Source organism: Scyliorhinus torazame, chromosome 12, assembly GCF_047496885.1.
Source record: "Scyliorhinus torazame isolate Kashiwa2021f chromosome 12, sScyTor2.1, whole genome shotgun sequence".
NCBI classification, from domain to species: domain Eukaryota; kingdom Metazoa; phylum Chordata; class Chondrichthyes; order Carcharhiniformes; family Scyliorhinidae; genus Scyliorhinus; species Scyliorhinus torazame.
In genome coordinates, this window is record NC_092718.1 from 202900955 (window position 1) to 202918199 (window position 17245).

Consider the following 17245-nt stretch of genomic DNA (forward strand, 5'->3'; position numbering starts at 1 on the left):
GGTGTCTGAACAAATCTGAGGTACCCGCTTTATACAGGTAAATTGATTAACCTGCCAGTTCTGGTATTCCCAGGATCTGCCAGAAGAAACATACAAGGAAGCTTGCTCCCAAAAACTATGGTCGATACTTGATAACGTGAATTTTGGCTGGGGGAAGGTCAAAGGAGAAAGTTGATTTTGGATTAGGAGATCTGTTGTCAGACGTCATCTTGGCTCAGCTGTGGCAATGAGTCTCAATTCTTGAGTCACAAGATTGTGGGTTCAAACTCTAGCCCAGGACGTGGGCCTGCAATCTAGGCTGACGATGCTGAGCCGAGAGCTATGTTGGCGATAACCTAGGCGTACACCTAGGCCCAGCTGTCCTGGCAAATATTCATCCTCAGTCCGCTCCATCACGCCGCTGTTTGTGGGAGTTTACTGCGAGCAAGGTTACTGCCCTTGCCCCACCTTACAACAGCGACCACTCTTCAAAAAGTACTTTAGGGTCTGTAAAGCACTTTTTGAGAATTATAAATTCAATTCTGCGCAACCAGCCATTCTCAGCGAAGGTGGTTCTTGGGAATTGGACTGGGTCTCAGTTGGGCTCGGAGCTAGGATTGCCGATGGAGCGAGGTCAGCCACTCCTGACCGCCGCAGTGAAAGCTTGAAGAGGATTGGGGCCCCGCTGTGATACCTCATTGGTGGTATGAGTGTCAACTGATGAAAAATGGCCATTTAGGAGCGGCACTGGTCCAAAGGTTCGTCGGGAAAAGACCACAGAAGGCCCTACCATCACAGTACGCCATAGAATCATAGGATTTAGTGCAGAAAGAGGCCATTCGGCCATCAGGTTTGCGGCCCTTGTAAGGAGCACCCCGTAACCCGGGAAACCCACATACACTTTTGGACACCAAGGGCAATTTATCATGGCCAATCCACCTAACCTGCATATCTTTGGATTGTGGGAGGAAACCGAGCACCCGGAGGAAACCCACGCACACACGGGAGAACGTGCAGACTCTGCACAGACAGTGACCCAGCGGGGAATCGAACCTGGGACCCAGGAGCTGTGCAGCAACAATGCTAACCACTGTGCTACCGTGCCAGTAGCTGGAACCCGTGCAAAACCCCTCAGACTATACACAGCAGAGGATATCTAAGGAGAGTGTAGTGCGGCACATCAGAGTGCCACACACAATGCTGAAATAAATTGAACTGTTTTGCATTTGATGTAATGTCAGAAATGTATTGTACTTTTACTGATTTTATGGAAAAAGGTATGTTTAGAAAAAATAGGTGAGGTCCTCGAAGGTTCTCGAGGAAATGGGTGTTGGCCAAGTACCAAAAATGTTAACTGGAGCAAAGAACTTTGCAAAGCGAAATAATTAAGCATAAATCTCTTGATGTCGACAAGAACTGGCCTGACAGCTATTTAATTGAGTGGGAGAGAAACTAAATGAAGAACTATTGTGTATGGTCGTATGTACTATGAATTCACTTGCCAGAATTTCTGTAGACAAATGAAAGTCATCATAGTCCCCCGAGGACCATAGGCAGCTCTCCCCTTTTGAGAGAGAGGTGACTGGTGATGATTTAACCTGAGGGTCACCACACCTCAGGTGAGGAGCAGGGTTGAGAAGGCGGGACCTTTATGGATAACCTCAGCCGGTACGGGAATTGGACCCGCGGGTTGGTGCCGCTCCACGTCACATACCAGCCATCATGCCACTGAGCTTGCCGATCCCCTACCGACAACTGCTGAACCTTTAAGGATACAAGGCAGCATGTGCGCCCTCCTCACTCCCCATCGTCGTATAATGTCCCTTCCTCATTCCCCCGACTCAAATAATGTCCCAACATGTCCCCTCCTCATTCCCCCTACTCAATAATCTCCCAACATCTTTCCCTCCTCAATCCTCATACTCAAGACAATATCCCAACATCAACACGTTGCAAAACAATGTTGTGCTTTTACAATGGAAATATTTATCTTCAATATCTCAGCTTTGTCAGTTCATCAGTTTAAAAAAAAAATGCAGCTTTGCTTTGAGTGTTTGGTGAGTGAAGAGATTTTGACAGGGAGATGCAAAACATGGTTGAACTTAATTAATTGTCCGGCTGCTTTGCAAGGCTGTATTGTCCATGTAAACACAGCAATGCTGGGTGGCGGTTTTCAGCGCAGTTAAAACCCTGACTCATTCTGCTTGGCTTAATTACTGCTTCCCTTGCTTCTATCGACCGTCTTCATTTTCCTCTTCCCGACTTATTCGAAGGTATATTCCACCCCCCCCCCTCCCCCCCCCGGCTGTTGTTTTCATTGTGAGTGATATTTTCGGTTCTTCACACAAACGCAGTCTCCAATACTATCCCATGCCCTGCCCCTTCCCAGTGCATCGCTGCCCTTTGATTAATACTCAAAAGTGAGATTCATTTTCAGCGTCACCGGGCCTTGCTAACATTTGTTGCCCCTCCCTTGAACTGACCTTGCTTGGTCATTGCTGGGGTTCTGGAGTGGGGGCCGACCAGATTAAAAACATATTGCGGTATGATAACTGTTGGAGGTGTCCCATGTATTAAATTGCATGGACTGCCTCCTTAATTTTCAACTGAATTAAACAAAGGGAAAGGAATAATTAAAGCAAAGTCCTGTGGTTGCTGGAAATCTGAAATAAAAGCAGGAAGTGCTGGAAAGCAGGCTTGGCGACATCTGTGGGGAGAGAAATAGAGTTCTAAAGAAGATTCCCATTGGACTCGCAACATTGGACGGGATTCTCCTGCAACTGGCCAGATGGCCCGACGCTGGCGGCAAGAGCGGCGTGAACCACTCCGGCGTCGGGCCAACTGGAAGGTGCCGAATCCTCCGCACTTCCGGCGGCTAGGCCGGCGCCGGAGGGGTTGGCGAAGGGCCGGCGTGAGTTGGCGCATGCACAGAACCGCCGGCGTGGTTCCGCGCATGCGCAGACCGACGTGTTCCTGCGCATGCGCAGGGGGTTTCTTCTCCGCTCCGGCCATGGCGGAGCTGAACAGAGGCCGGCGCGGAAGGAAAGATTGCCCCCACGGCACAGGACCCCCCGCAGATCGGTGGGCCCCGATTGCGGGCCAGGCCACCATGGCGCGCCCCCCCCCCCCCCCCCCCCCCCCCGTGGCCGGATCCCCCTGCGCCACCCCGAGGACTCACCTTGTTGTTGTAGTCTCCCTACATGCAGAACCAGGGAATGAAATCACTGGTCCCTGGTGCTACCCCCCCCCCAATCATTACCAGCCCCCCCCCCCCCCCCCACACACCTCCCCTCCTGTCACATCATTTCGGTGCACACTGTCCAGAATTGACCATTGGGAGTTGGAACCACGTGGAGTCCAGTCACAAGGGGTGGGAGAACCATGAATTGCCTGGGGGAGAGGGGAGGAACTGCAATTGCTTCCTTAAAATGTTTGTGATTACACACAGGGTGAGCCTGTTGGTAGAGGTGGCCCCAATATGGATGCTGTATACAGGAGCTCTGTTGAGTCAGGAACAGCAGCCGAGTTTCAGAGCCAGAGGCGGAATTCTCTAATCCCGCGGCAGAGTGTCCACGCCATCGTAAACGCCGTCGCGTTTTACAACGGCGTGAACGGGCCGCTGCCAGGAGTAATTCTGGCCCTGCTGCCGAACTTGGCGCGGACTGTGCCCCGCGGGATCCGCGCATGCGCAGTGGTGCCGTCGCCAACGCGCACATGCGCGGTGGCCTCCTTCAACGCGCCGGCCCCGACGCAACATGAGCAGGGCTACAGGGGCTGGCGGGTAGGAAAGGAGGCCCCCAGCTAGAGAAGCCGGCCCCACCGATCAGTGGGCCCCGATCGCGGGCCAGGCCACATCGGAGGGCCCCCCCCCCGGGGTCGCACCCCCCTCCCCCCAAAAGGCCACCATCAGACCCGTAAACGCTGAGGTCCCGCCGGCTCAGAGCAGCGCCGTCGGGACTCGTATTTTATTCCACGGCCGCTCGGCCCATCTGGGCCGGAGAATCGCGGGGGGGGGGGCATAGAGCGGCCCGCGACTAGCTGCTGCGCCAACCACGCCGGCGCCAATGGCGGCTGCGGAGAATCGCATGCCGGCGTCGGGGCAGCGTGGCCCGGTCGCGGGGATCCCGGCCCGGCCCAGGAGAATCCTGCCCCAGATGTGGATTTGCCCACCCAGGTCCTGCCTACACGCCATATTGAAGCATAGCTTTCTGTCAATCCTGTTAATCTTTAAATTAGCCCTGCTCTCAAAAGTGCTCTAGCAGGTGAGGATGTGTGTGTATTTACTGATGTTTCTTGGTCTTTCCTTTGCGAGAGTGAGATACACAAAGCCATTCTTTGTTGCCTTCTGTCATCAATGAGCAGAAAGAACCTCTCTATAACATCAAAATAACACTCAATTTAATGGGCCCAATTTGACTGTTTTATTAATATTTTAAGGAAGCAATTGCACTCATGGTGCAAATCGGAACTGCACAGCTGTGTAAGGGCAGCGAGTGTTATATCATGGGAGCGCGCAACGTGTATCATAAAATCAAAGAATTTACAGTGCAGAAGGAGGCCATTCGGCCCATTGAGTCTGCACCGGCGCTTGAAAAGAGCACTCCACTTAAGCACACACCTCCACCGTATCCCCGTAACCCAGCAACCAACCCTACCTAACTTTTTGGACACTAAGGGCAATTTATCATGGCCAATCCACCTAACCTGCACATCTTTGGACTGTGGGAGGAAACCGGGGCACCCGGAGGAAACCCACGCACACACGGGGAGAACGTGCGGACTCCGCACAGAGAGTGACCCAAGCCGGAATCGAACCCGAGACCCTGGAGCTGTGAAGCAACAGTGCTAACCACTGTGCTCCCGTGGTAATTCTGCGACCAAAACTGAACTATGTTTCAGCTGGTCCTGCCCTTCAAGACGAAGTGCTTTGAAAACCAGCCCCGTGTTTCACCGCTGTTTTGGGGGGGGGGGATTTACAGCTCGGGAGTTGGTTGCAAACTTCTGTCTCTGGGCTCAGAGTTTAAAAACACGACTGAGCGGCTGCTATTCCTCTGTGCGCTTCTGCAGGCAAACACCTGAAATACGACAGACATGTCTGCACTGTATATAATGGAATCGGTTGATGAATCTTTACCACAACAATCGGGAAGCAGACGAGTAACAGCACGAGATGATGCAGCACCATCAAGAAGTTTTTCTTCAGGAAGTCTGTCGCAATGTTGACAGACGCACCATTCTGCCCTTTTTCGCGTTTCATCATGTGCTTGTACCAGTGAGCGAGGTACATGGCATAGATGTCGTAGGCCATGTAAGGTGCGGCAAACAACACATAGTCCGTAGAAATCCAATGCCTGGGAACAAAGAGCAAATAAATTTATATACAGCATAAAAAAGAATGTTGATTGAAAGTCATCTTAACTATTGCACAAGGCGGGCCGATTGTATCTGTGTTGTTCTCAGATTTGACAGAGGTCAAAGTGGAAGCTACACACTTCCGAAACCACCAGAATTGTCGAATGGTTGCACCGCAGGCGGCCATTCAGCCCGTCGTGTCAGTGCGGAGGATTCAGGGTAAACCATTTCAGGCAGAGATGAGGAGACATTTCTTCACCCAAAGAGTGGTGAGCCTGTGGGATTCATTACCACAGGAAGTAGTTTGATGCTAAAACATTGAATATATTCAAGAGGTGGCTGGATATAGCACTTGGGGCGAATGGGATCAAAGGCTATGGGGAGAAAGCAGGATTAGGCTATTGAGTTGGATGATCAGCCATGATGGTGATGAATGGCGGAGCAGGCTCGAAGGGCCAAAAGGCCTCCTCCTGCTCCTATCTTCTATGTGTCTATATGTTGGCTCTCTGCAAGAGCAACTCAGCTCGTCCCCATCCCCCACCCTTTCCCCGTAATCCTGAAATGTTTCTCTTTCCCAATTCCCTTTTGAAAACCGCCAATGTTTCTGCCTCCACCGTTCCCTCAGACGGCGCATTCCAGATCCTAACCCCATGTTGAAACTTTTTGCTCAGGTCACATTTGCTTTTATAAAAAATGTTTCCAATTAAGTGGCAATTTAGCGTGGCCAATCCACCTAACCCTGCACATCCTTTTGGGTTGTGAGGGGTAAAACACACGCAGACACAGGGAGAATGTGCAAACTCCGTACAGACAGTGGCCTGGGGCCGGGATCGAACCCGGGTCCTCAGCGCCGTGGGGCAGCAGTGACGTCTGCTTTTTTTTTTTTGCATGTCTCCTTAAATCGGTGCTCTCCGCTTCTCAACCCTTCTGATCAATGGGAAGAATTTTTTCCCCGGCTAATCTGCCGGACTGTCTGTTACTTTGAACACCTCCATCAAATCTCCTCTTAACCTTCTCTTCACTAAAGGGGAACAATTCTAGCTTCACCAACCTATCCATATAACCGATGTCCCTCAGCCCTGAAACCATTCTCATCAATCTTTTCTGCACCCTCTTAAAAGCCACCACATCCTTGCTAAAGTGGAGGTGTCCAAAATGGACACATTACTCCAATTGAGGACAAGTCAGTTCTTTATAAAGGCCCACCATATCATCCCTGCTTTTTTACTCTCTTTCTCTACTTATAAAGCCCAGGAGTCGTCCGTACGCCTTTTAGAAGTGGGTCTGTCTGCATAAAATATTTGTTCACAACGCCCAGAGTCATCATTTCTGCTGTGTGGATGGCAAACTTGTCAAAACAAGTATAGCTTTTAGTGGAATCCATTCTCATGAGTCTGTTTAGCGGTTGGGCAATTGCGCTTGCTTGCGCAAGGGCAGCGAAGGTGTGTCATGGGGATGTCTTACCACACCAGCCAGTCAGTGTTTACAATGGGGCTTTGTGGTTAGTTATGGGGAGAATGTGAATACATGTTTACAGGCACACACAATGCTGCTCCTCTGATGGTTTGCTATGCCAATACTGAGACCAAAGATTATGGCTGGGGTGGCAACTTGATAAGTACCCTCCCAACAATAACTTGCATAGCTTGTCTGGGATGTGGACTATTGGATTCGTTTATTGTCACGTGTACCGAGGTACAGTGAAAAGTATTTTTCTGCGAGCTGCTCAACAGATCATTAAGTACATGGGAAGAAAAGGGAAGAAAAGAAAATACATAATAGGGCAACACAAGGTATACAATGTAACTATATAAGCACCGGCATCGGATGAAGCATACAGGGGTGTAGTGTTAATGAGGTAGTCCATAAGAGGGTGATTTAGGAGTCTGGTGACAGTGGGGAAGAAGCTGTTTTTGAGTCTGTTCGTGCGTATTCTCAGACTTTTGTATCTCCTGCCCGGTGGAAGAGGTTGGAAGAGTGAGTAAGCCGGGTGGGAGGGGTCTTTGATTATGCTGCCCGCTTTCCCCAGGCAGCGGAGGCCCCATCCCAATGGATGGGAAGCAGCTTTGTGTGATGGACTGTGGGGGGCAAGGTGTGCTTGTGCTGGGCTGGAGGGGCTCAGGTCGGGGGGGGGGGGGGGGGGGGGTCTTCCTCAGGATGGGGCTCCTCTGACTGTTCTCCTCACCTGCAGCTTTTAAAGCTAGGGGCAGCACGGTAGCACAAGTGAATAGCACTGTGGCTTCACAGCGCCAGGGTCCCAGGTTCAATTCCCCGCTGGGTCACTGTCTGTGTGGAGTCTGCACGTTCTCCCCATGTCTGCGTGGGTTTCCTCCGGGTGCTCCGGTTTCCTCCCACAGTCCAAAGCCGTGCAGGTTAGGTGGATTGGCCATGCTAAATTGCCCTTAGTGTCCAAAAAGGTTAGGAGGGGTTATTGGGTTACGGGGATAGGGTGGAAGTGAGGGCTTAATGTGGGTCGGTGCAGACTCGATGGGCCGAATGGCCTCCTGCACTGTATGTTCTATGTTCTATAAACAGATAGTCAGCAAGTAACCATTAAAGGTTTCCCATAATAAAGTGCAAATGTGTCATTTGCACCCCTATACCATTTGGACAATCACTCATTGTCTCATATACACACATCCGTCATAATAAAGTGAAATGTTCTCACCTGCACCTCTAACACCTTTAAAAAGTCTGTCAGTATGCAAAGTTTTAAAGATCTGTGAGATGAAGGTGAAATGTTTGTGCCTTTGAAGTGGTTCTCACACAGTTAATTTAACTGCTTTTTGAAGTATTCAAGAAATGTGCATGGCTAGGAGGCTGAGTGCTTTGAACTGGATTGTTTACATTGAAATACAGACTCCATTGTCTGCTAAAAAAACGTGATTGACAGCTGGCTGGCTCTGCAAAGGGTAGAATTAGATTGTTTTTTTCAGCACTCTGCAGGACAGCAGCTGTTTCTCTAACCATCACTTTTTTAATGAATCTGCCTCTTTGTTCACGAGTGCGTCATAGAAAGTGAAGAGGCAGCTCCCACAGCTGTCCTTCCTCGAGAATAAAGAGGCAGACTCGAGAACACTGCAGCGAGAGAAGTGGCTGCTACCCTCACTGAGGTGTTTATAATTCTGAAAGGAATTGATGGAGTAGACAGTGTTTCCACCGGTGGACTACAGACCTTCAATGTGAGTCTCCGAGAGATGAAATTGGGAATACAGAATCCATAGAATTTACAGTGCAGAAGGAGGCCATTCGGCCCATCGAGTGTGCACCAGCTCTTGGGATAGAGCACCCTACTTAACCCCACACCTCCACCCTATCCCCATAACCCTGCAACCCCATCTAACCTAAGGGCAATTTGGCACGGCCAATCCGCCTAACCTGCACATCTTTGGACTGTGGGAGGAAACTGGAGCGCCCAGAGGAAACTTACGCAGACACGGGGAGAACGCGCAGTCTCCGCACAGTCAGTGACCCAAGCCGGGAATTGAACCTGGGACCCTGGCGCTGTGAAGCCATAGTGCTAACTAATATGCTGCCGTGCTGCCCCATCTTGAGTAAAGACACATCTTTACTCATAGAGTGGTAAGAATGGAACTCGTTATCACATTTAAAACAGAAGCTCGTTAAGCTTTAAGGCAGGAAAGAGTACAGGATTGTGTTAGATTAGAGTTAGATGTGGAAGGATGGAGGTGCTTGGACAGGACATTCATGCCAGAATAGATTGCTGGGGTCTGTTTCTATTGCTGTACGCTTCATATAATCGGCCACCTTACCGTCGTGGCAGTAAGCATGTCTAATATCTGAACTCGTATAACAGCCGTACAAAATGCAACAGAGCTTCCTACCTGTCTTTCATCACATGCTTGCAGGAGGATGTAATGGTAAAACCGGTGAAGACGGCCATCATAGCTTGCACAGAGGAAACTAACCTGGGATTTTAAAAAAAAATGGAAATCATTATTCAACCCATAAGAGGCGGAAGTAAGATGCATCTGTGAATTCTGTTCCTGGTCAGCAATAGACATTTGTTTATTTACTGTGCCACTTACCACTACCACTGCATCACAGGCAAGACCCAAACCAAAGCTGCCGCAGTCACGAGATAATAATAATAATCGCTTATTGTCACAAGTAGGCTTCAATTAAGTTACTGTGAAAAGCCCCTAGTCGCCACATTCCGGCGCCTGTTCGGGGAGGCCGGTACGGGAATTGAACCCTCGCTGCTTCAGCCAGCACAATTTGCCTGAAGAACTGGCGAATGGAATTAGAGTGAAATAAAAGCATCCAAGGTGCATTATGGACTGGCTCAGCAAAAGTTGCAAATTGAATGATGAAGGAATGTTTGTCGAGGGTCTCAAACCACTTCATGTTCACCAAGATTCAACAGCTCCTGATGATTTATAAACTCTATCTTGTCGTTTGTTGGACTGGTCCGGCATTAACTTATGAATATGGGACATAGGAATATTGGGCTTAACAACAGGAGTGACCCATTCGCCCTTCAAGCCTGCTCCGCCATTGGCCGACACGGTGGCACTGCTACCTCACAGCGCCTGGGACCCGGGTTCAATTCTCGGACTTGGGTGACTGTCTGGAGTTTGCACTTTCTCCCCGTGTCTGCGAGGGTTTCCTCCGGGTGCTCCGGTTTCCTCCCTCTTTCTCCTGATCTTCCTCCAGGGTTGCACAGAACGGTGTCTTGGGAGACTCTAGGCCAATCCTGGAGGGTCGTCAACCCACCCTGGAGCTGCCCTGTCGGTCGAGGGTATTGTGTAACGTAGGTCAACGCAGGGAAATGTTAACAACCTCTTCCTTCAAGCAAAGACCCATGATGGCCAACGTGAGCTCGAGGGCAAACCCGTCCTCCTGCCTGAGGCATGATGTGGAGATGCCGGCGTTTAGCCTCTCATTCAGCCTCTGATCTCCGGGTAAGCGTTCTCCAAGGCGGCCTTCAGGACGCGCGACATCGCAGAATCGCCGAGCAGAAAACTGATAGCCGCGTTCCGCACACATGAGTACGGCCTCAACCGGGACCTTGGATTCATGTCGCATTACATTCATCCCCCACCATCTGGCCTGGGCTTGCGAAATCCAACTAACTGTCCTGGCTTGAGACAATTCACACCTCTTTAACCCGGGGTTACCCCTATCTCTGCATCTGTAAAGACTTAATTACCTGCAAACGCTCGCATTCAAAGCATTGTCTTGCATGACTTTGTCCATATATATGTTTCTAGAACCCACCTCTTCATTCACCTGAGGAAGGAGCAGTGCTCCGAAAGCTAGTGATTCGAAACAAACCTGTTGGACTTTAACCTGGTGTTGTAAGACTTCTTACTTGCCTGAGGCAGGTTAATTTAGACGATGCGCCCGCCACCTACATTTCCTCCCAAATTTCGATTAATCGGCCATCCAAAAGATTTGCAAACCTGACCCTTCACTGCGCAGCCCCCGCCCCCCCCCCCCATTTTCAGAACATTTCAGGAGGCACCGGCGGCCCAATTTTCAATTGGCTGCTTCTTCAGAGTAAGGAAAGTACAAAAAGTTGCGTTTTAAACAAGATTTAGAGTACCCAATTATGTTTTCTCCAATAAAGGGACAATTTAGCGTGGCCAATCTGCCTAACCTGCACATCTTTGGGTTGTGGGGGCGAAACCCACGCAGACACGGGGAGAATGTGCAAACTCCACACGGACAGTGACCCAGAGCTGGGATCGAACCTGGGACCTCGGTGCCGTGAGGCTGCAGTGCTAACCACTGCGCCATTGTGCCGCCCGCTAACTTTTTAAAAAAACCCTGCTGAAAGCTGGTGCCTAAAAACTGTCCCCGGATCGAAATAGCAAGCTTGGTGAGGGTTTCTGCTCGTTTGCTCTTCACATTAAGCTCCTTTTAGCCATACCAACACTAACGGCCACCTTTTAAATTAAAAAAAAAATATAGGGCTGGATTATCCGTTCCTGCCGACCCCAACCGAGGATCCGTAGGTGTTTCACGACGGGAAAATCGGCGCGAAACTCTCAGCGATTCCGGTACCGGTGAGGGGCTATCACCGGCGCCACGTGAAACACCCACGGAACATGCAGAAACCGCTCGGAGAATCGCTGGGCCCCGTGCTGCATTGCACTGGGCCGACAAGCTGCAGCCGCGCGAACGCTACGCCTACGCCCCCACACACGCACCGGTCGCCCGCCTGTGCTGGACTGCGTACCCGCCCACCCCAACCTAGAGCCCACCTCCTGCCCACCCCCCACCACTCCCCCAGCCCTGGCGGAAGCCGCCCCGGCTAAGCGGCTCCGGATCTCGGCCGAGTTTGGCGGCGCTGTACACCGTCCGCACGCCCTTTCTCTCTCTCTCTCTCTCCGCGGCCGGCACGCCAGGCTCCCCACCACTGGGACCACGCCGGCCCGCGCCGCCGAGAACTCGGCCCATCGGAGGCGGAGAATCTTGGGTCGGCCGGCTAAGCAGACACCAACGGGGTTGCGAGAGCGTGAGTCCGATGACGCCGATTTGGAGGGGGCGGAGCATCGCGACCCGGCGTCAACTCAGCGCCTGCCCCGATTCCGCCCAATTCTCCGCCGAATCGCCATTCCCAATTTCGGCATCGGGCTACGGAGAACCCCGCCCATAGTCATTCGGTATTATTAGACCCAACTTCTGTCCCAAAAAGGGATTATTTGTTTACCTGGGATGGAGGGTACAGCAAAGACCAAGATTTGTGATATCAACAACGTAGTTTGATAACTTGTCGTTCCCCTACCAGACAGAAATATTTGACAACTTGTCTCTTTATTCAGCACATAAAAAAGTACGAAGGGGGCTTCCGGTTGCGGCTATGCGGAGCTAAGCCGCACATTTCGGCGGCTCCCGCTAGAACGGACTTTTGGGCTCTCCAGAGGAGCCCCAACGGCAATTTTTCGACAACTTACCGTGGGAAGGTGAGAGCAAGGTCCCCCTTCCATAGTATATGGAAGTGGAGCGGTCAAAAAAGCGGTTTTGGAGCAGCGAAATAAACGAGGGAGAAAAAACAAGATGGCGGAGGGCGGAGATCGAGCGGCATGGGGGCCGGAGCAGCAGGAGATTCTCAGGCGCTGCGTGGAGGAGCTTAAGAAAGAGGTGCTGGCACCACTGCTGACGGCGATCGAGGGGCTAAAGGAAACCCAGAAGGCCCAAGGGGTAGAGATCCGGGAGGTGCGGGAAAAAGCCGCAGAGAACGAGGACGAGATCTTGGGCCTGGCGGTGAAGATGGAGGCGCACGAGGCGCTGCACAGGAGGTGGGCGGAAAGATTCGAGGACCTGGAGAACAGGTCAAGAGGAAGAATCTTCGGATCCTGAAGGGGTGGAGGGGGCCGATGCCGGGGCATATGTGAGCACAATGCTCCATTCGCTGATGGGTGCGGAGGCCTCTCCGAGTCCCCTGGAGCTAGATGAGGCTCATCGGGTCCTGGCGAGGAGACCCAAGGCCAACGAGCTGCCAAAGGCGGTAGTGGTGAGGTTTCACCGTTTCGTGGACAGAGAGTGTGTCTTGAGATGGGCCAAGAAAGAGCGGAGCAGCAGGTGGGAGAATACGGAGATCCGAATCTATCAGGACTGGAGTACGTGAGGCAAGAGAGGAGGGGACCCTGCCCCCGACAATGTCGGAAGCGACAATTTCTTTGATCCGAAAGCGGGAAAAGGACCCACTGCAATGTGGATAATACAGGCCGATCTCGCTCCTCAATGTGGATGCTAAGTTGTTGGCAAAAGTGCTGGCCACGAGGATTGAGGACTGTGTCCCGGGGATGATCCACGAGGACCAGATGGGATTCGTAAAGGGCAGGCAATTAAACACTAATGTGCGGCGGCTCTTAAACGTGAGAATGATGCCATCGGAGGAGGGAGAGGCGGAGATAGTGGCAGCTATGGACGCGGAAAAGGTCTTTGACCGAGTAGAGTGGGAGTACCTCTGGGAGGTGCTGCGTAGGTTTGGGTTCGGGGGAGGGTTTATCAGTTGGGTTAAGATCCTTTACAGAGCCCCGGTGGCGAGTGTAGTGATGAACCGGCGGAGGTCGGAGTACTTTTGGCTGTACCGAGGAACGAGGCAGGGGTGCCCCCTGTCCCCCCTGTTGTTTGCATTGGCGATCGAACCCGTGGCCATGTCACTGAGGGAGTCTAATAAATGGAGGGGGGTGGTCCGAGGGGGAGAAGAGCATCGGGTGTCGCTATATGCGGATGACTTGTTGTTGTACGTGGCGGATCCAATGGAGGGGATGGTGGAGGTCATGCAGACTCTAAGGGAGTTTGGGGAGTTTTCGGGCTATAAGCTCAATGTAGGGAAGAGTGAGCTCTTTGTATTACAGGCAGGAGACCAAGAAAGAGGGATAGGGGACCTACTGCTGAGGAGGGCGGAGGGGAGCTTTCGGTATCTGGGGATCCAGATAGCCAGGAGTTGGGGGGTCCTACATAAACTGAATCTGACGAGGTTGGTGGAGCAAATGGAGGAGGACTTCAAAAGATGGGACATGTTACCGCTCTCGCTGGCGGGTAGAGTGCAGTCGGTCAAAATGGTGGTCCTCCCGGGGTTTCTGTTTGTGTTTCAGTGCCTTCCCATTGTGATCACCAAGGCCTTTTTCAAGAGAGTAGGCAGGAGTATTATGGGGTTTGTGTGGGCGAATAAGACCCCGAGGGTAAGGAGGGGGTTCCTGGAACGAAGTAGGGACCGAGGAGGGTTGGCGCTGCCAAACCTAGGGAGCTATTACTGGGCAGCAAATGTGGCGATGATCCGCAAGTGGGTGATGGAGGGAGAGGGGGCGGCATGGAAGAGGATGGAGATGGCGTCCTGTAAAGGAACGAGCCTGGGGGCGTTGGTGACGGTACCGCTGCTGCTCTCGCCGACAAGGTACACCACGAGCCCGGTGGTGGCGGTAACGCTAAGGATCTGGGGTCAGTGGAGACGGCACAGGGGTGCAATGGGAGCCTCGGTGTGGTCCCCGATCAGGGGCAACCACCGGTTTGTCCCGGGGAGGATGGACGGGGGGTTCCAGAGCTGGCATCGGGCAGGGATTAGAAGAATGGGGGACCTGTTCATTGACGGGACGTTTGCGAGCCTAGGGGCACTGGAGGAGACGTTTGAGATACCCCCAGGAAATGCTTTTAGACATATGCAGGTGAGGGCATTTGTGAGGCGACAGGTGAGGGAATTCCCGTTGCTCCCGGTACAAGAAATTCAAGACAGGGTGATCTCGGGCGCATGGGTTGGGGAGGGTAAGGTGTCGGAAATACACCAGAAGATGAAAGAAGAGGGGGAAGCACTGGTGGAAGAGTTGAAGGGTAAATGGGAGGAGGAGCTGGGGGAGGAGATCGAGGAAGGTCTATGGGCTGATGCCCTAGGTAGGGTTAATTCCTCCTCCTCGTGTGCCAGGCTCAGCCTGATACAATTTAAGGTGGTTCACAGAGCTCACTTGACGGGGGCGAGGTTGAGCAGGTTCTTTGGGGTAGAGGACAGATGTGGCAGGTGCTCAGGGAGCCCGGCGAACCATGTCCATATGTTTTGGTCATGCCCGGCAGTGGAGGGGTTCTGGAGAGGAGTGGCGGGAGCAATATCTCAGGCAGTGAAAGTCCGGGTCAAGCCAAGCTGGGGGCTAGTAGTGGATGAGCCGGGAGTGCAGGAGGCGAAAGAGGCCGGCATTCTGGCCTTTGCGTCCCTAGTAGCCCGGCGAAGAATCCTGCTATTATGGAAAGACGCGAAGCCCCCCAGTGTGGAAGCCTGGATAAATGACATGGCAGGATTCATTAAGCTGGAGAGTATTAAGTTCGCCTTGAGAGGGTCTGTGCAGGGGTTCTTCAGGCGGTGGCAACCGTTCCTAGACTATCTCGCGGAGCGTTAGAAGGAGGTCGGTCAGCAGCAGCAGCAACCCAGGGAGGGAGGGGGGGGGTTCTTTCGGGGGGGGGGTATATGGGTGGGCGGGGAAGAGGGTTTTCCTAGGGGCACTTGAAAAAGGAAAAACATAAACATATGGGAGAGTCAATATGTGCGGGAGGAACCCACTGTACAAGTTCTAAGTTCTGTATTATGTTGGATTGATATGTTTATGTTTTGTTCTGTTCCTTCTCTTTATCTTTTCTGTTACGGGCGGGGGGGGTTTAATTGGTTGAAAATTTTTGTTGGAAAAACTTTGAATAAACATATATTTTTTTAAAACTATGAAGGAACTTTTAATAAGGACATGGGGAGTCCACACCAAGTAAAATAAAGAAACGTAGTTTGATTTATAGTACGATATGTACGCTACCCGGTAGATTCCTCCCGGGTTCCTCCTCCGGTCGGGACTCACGCTGCGCGCTGTCGCAACCAGTTAAGGGTTATTGTGTCACTGTACCGATTAGTGTTGTTTAAAGGGTAATTGTAAGCTGTTTTATTGCATGATATTAAAGATATTTTAATTCTGTGTTGAGTAATAAAGTTTGTTTTAATATACCATACCCCCATTTTGCATGAAATCACTCCGGGGGCGAGACATCCTTTCCTCCCTGTCTTACAAAATTCAAAATAAAATATTGGGCTTTCTGTCCAGTGACTTGGCCACTGTTGGGGTCTGGTCCGGGAGCGTAATAGCAGTTAGAGCCTCCTAGCTTAAAAGTGGCAATCACCCCACTCACCATGCTGCTGGAAGGAAGGAAAGATTCCAAAGAGCAACAGAAAATAACATGTGGAAGATGATATGAGAAAAAATATGATTGTACCAGTGGCGCCAAAGTTCTAACCTTTGGGAACTCCAGTGACGGCGGGCGGGAGGCAGCCGCATGTTGGAGGGCTCCCGCTCGTTTATAGAATTTTTGGGGTTTTAACGTCTGGTCCCGAGGGCAATGGAGGATGAAAAAGCTGTAAGAAGACACAGTGAGGAGAAATGTCTAAGTTTGGGGATAAAATGGCCGTGAAAAAGGGGGTTAATGAAAGTCCGCCGGTGAGTGCAAAAGTCAGCGCAGGAACTGTAAGGAAAGCGGAGACTGGGGCAACAGGGCGAGGCCGTATCGCTCACAGCAGAAGAAATGACCAAGGTGATGGCCGTGGAACTTGAAAAACAGTTCACAAAGCACATGGAACCAAAGAAGAAGGAGATGGGAGCAGTATTGAAAGTGCTGGTGGAGGAGACATAGAACATAGAACATAGAAAATACAGCACAGAACAGGCCCTTCGGCCCACGATGTTGTGCCGAACCTTTGTCCTAGATTAATCATAGATTATCATTGAATTTACAGTGCAGAAGGAGGCCATTCGGCCCTTTAGTCTGCACCGGCTCTTGGAAAGAGCACCATACCCAAACTCAACATCTCCACCCAACACCAAGGGCAATTTGGACATTAAGGGCAATTTATCATTGGCCAATTCACCTAACCCGCACATCTTTGGACGGTGGGAGGAAACCGGAGCACCCGGAGGAAACCCACGCAGACACGGGGAGGATGTGCAGACTCCGCACAGACAATGACCCAAGCCGGAATCGAACCTGGGACCATGGAGCTGTGAAGCAATTGCGCTATCCACAATGCTACCGTGCTGCCGTTAAGAACAAATAAATCTACACTATATCATTTTACCGTCATCCATGTACCTATCCAATAGCTGCTTGAAGGTCCCTAATGTTTCCAACTCAACTACTTCCACAGGCAGTGCATTCCATGCCCCCACTACTCTCTGGGTAAAGAACCTACCTCTGATATCCCTCCTATATCTTCCACCTTTCACCTTAAATTTATGTCCCCTTGTAATGGTGTGTTCCACCCGGGGAAAAAGTTTCTGACTGTCTACTCTATCTATTCCCCTGATCATCTTATAAACCTCTATCAAGTCGCCCCTCATCCTTCTCCGCTCTAATGAGAAAAGGCCTAGCACCCTCAACCTTTCCTCGTAAGACCTACTCTCCATTCCAGGCAACATCC

General features: G+C 51.4%; 1 protein-coding gene across 1 annotated transcript in view; it reads right to left on the minus strand.

Annotated features, from left to right (window-relative positions):
* LOC140386885 (ceramide synthase-like) overlaps nucleotides 1–17245 on the minus strand; it is a 49510-nt gene that overhangs the window by 9316 nt on the left and 22949 nt on the right. Inside the window, exons 3-4 of the mRNA XM_072469720.1 lie at nucleotides 9177–9260; nucleotides 5114–5330 (exon numbers count right to left, since the gene is read on the minus strand). Of these exons, the coding sequence (XP_072325821.1) occupies nucleotides 5114–5330; nucleotides 9177–9260 (301 nt within the window). The remainder of the gene's footprint in view (nucleotides 1–5113; nucleotides 5331–9176; nucleotides 9261–17245) is intronic.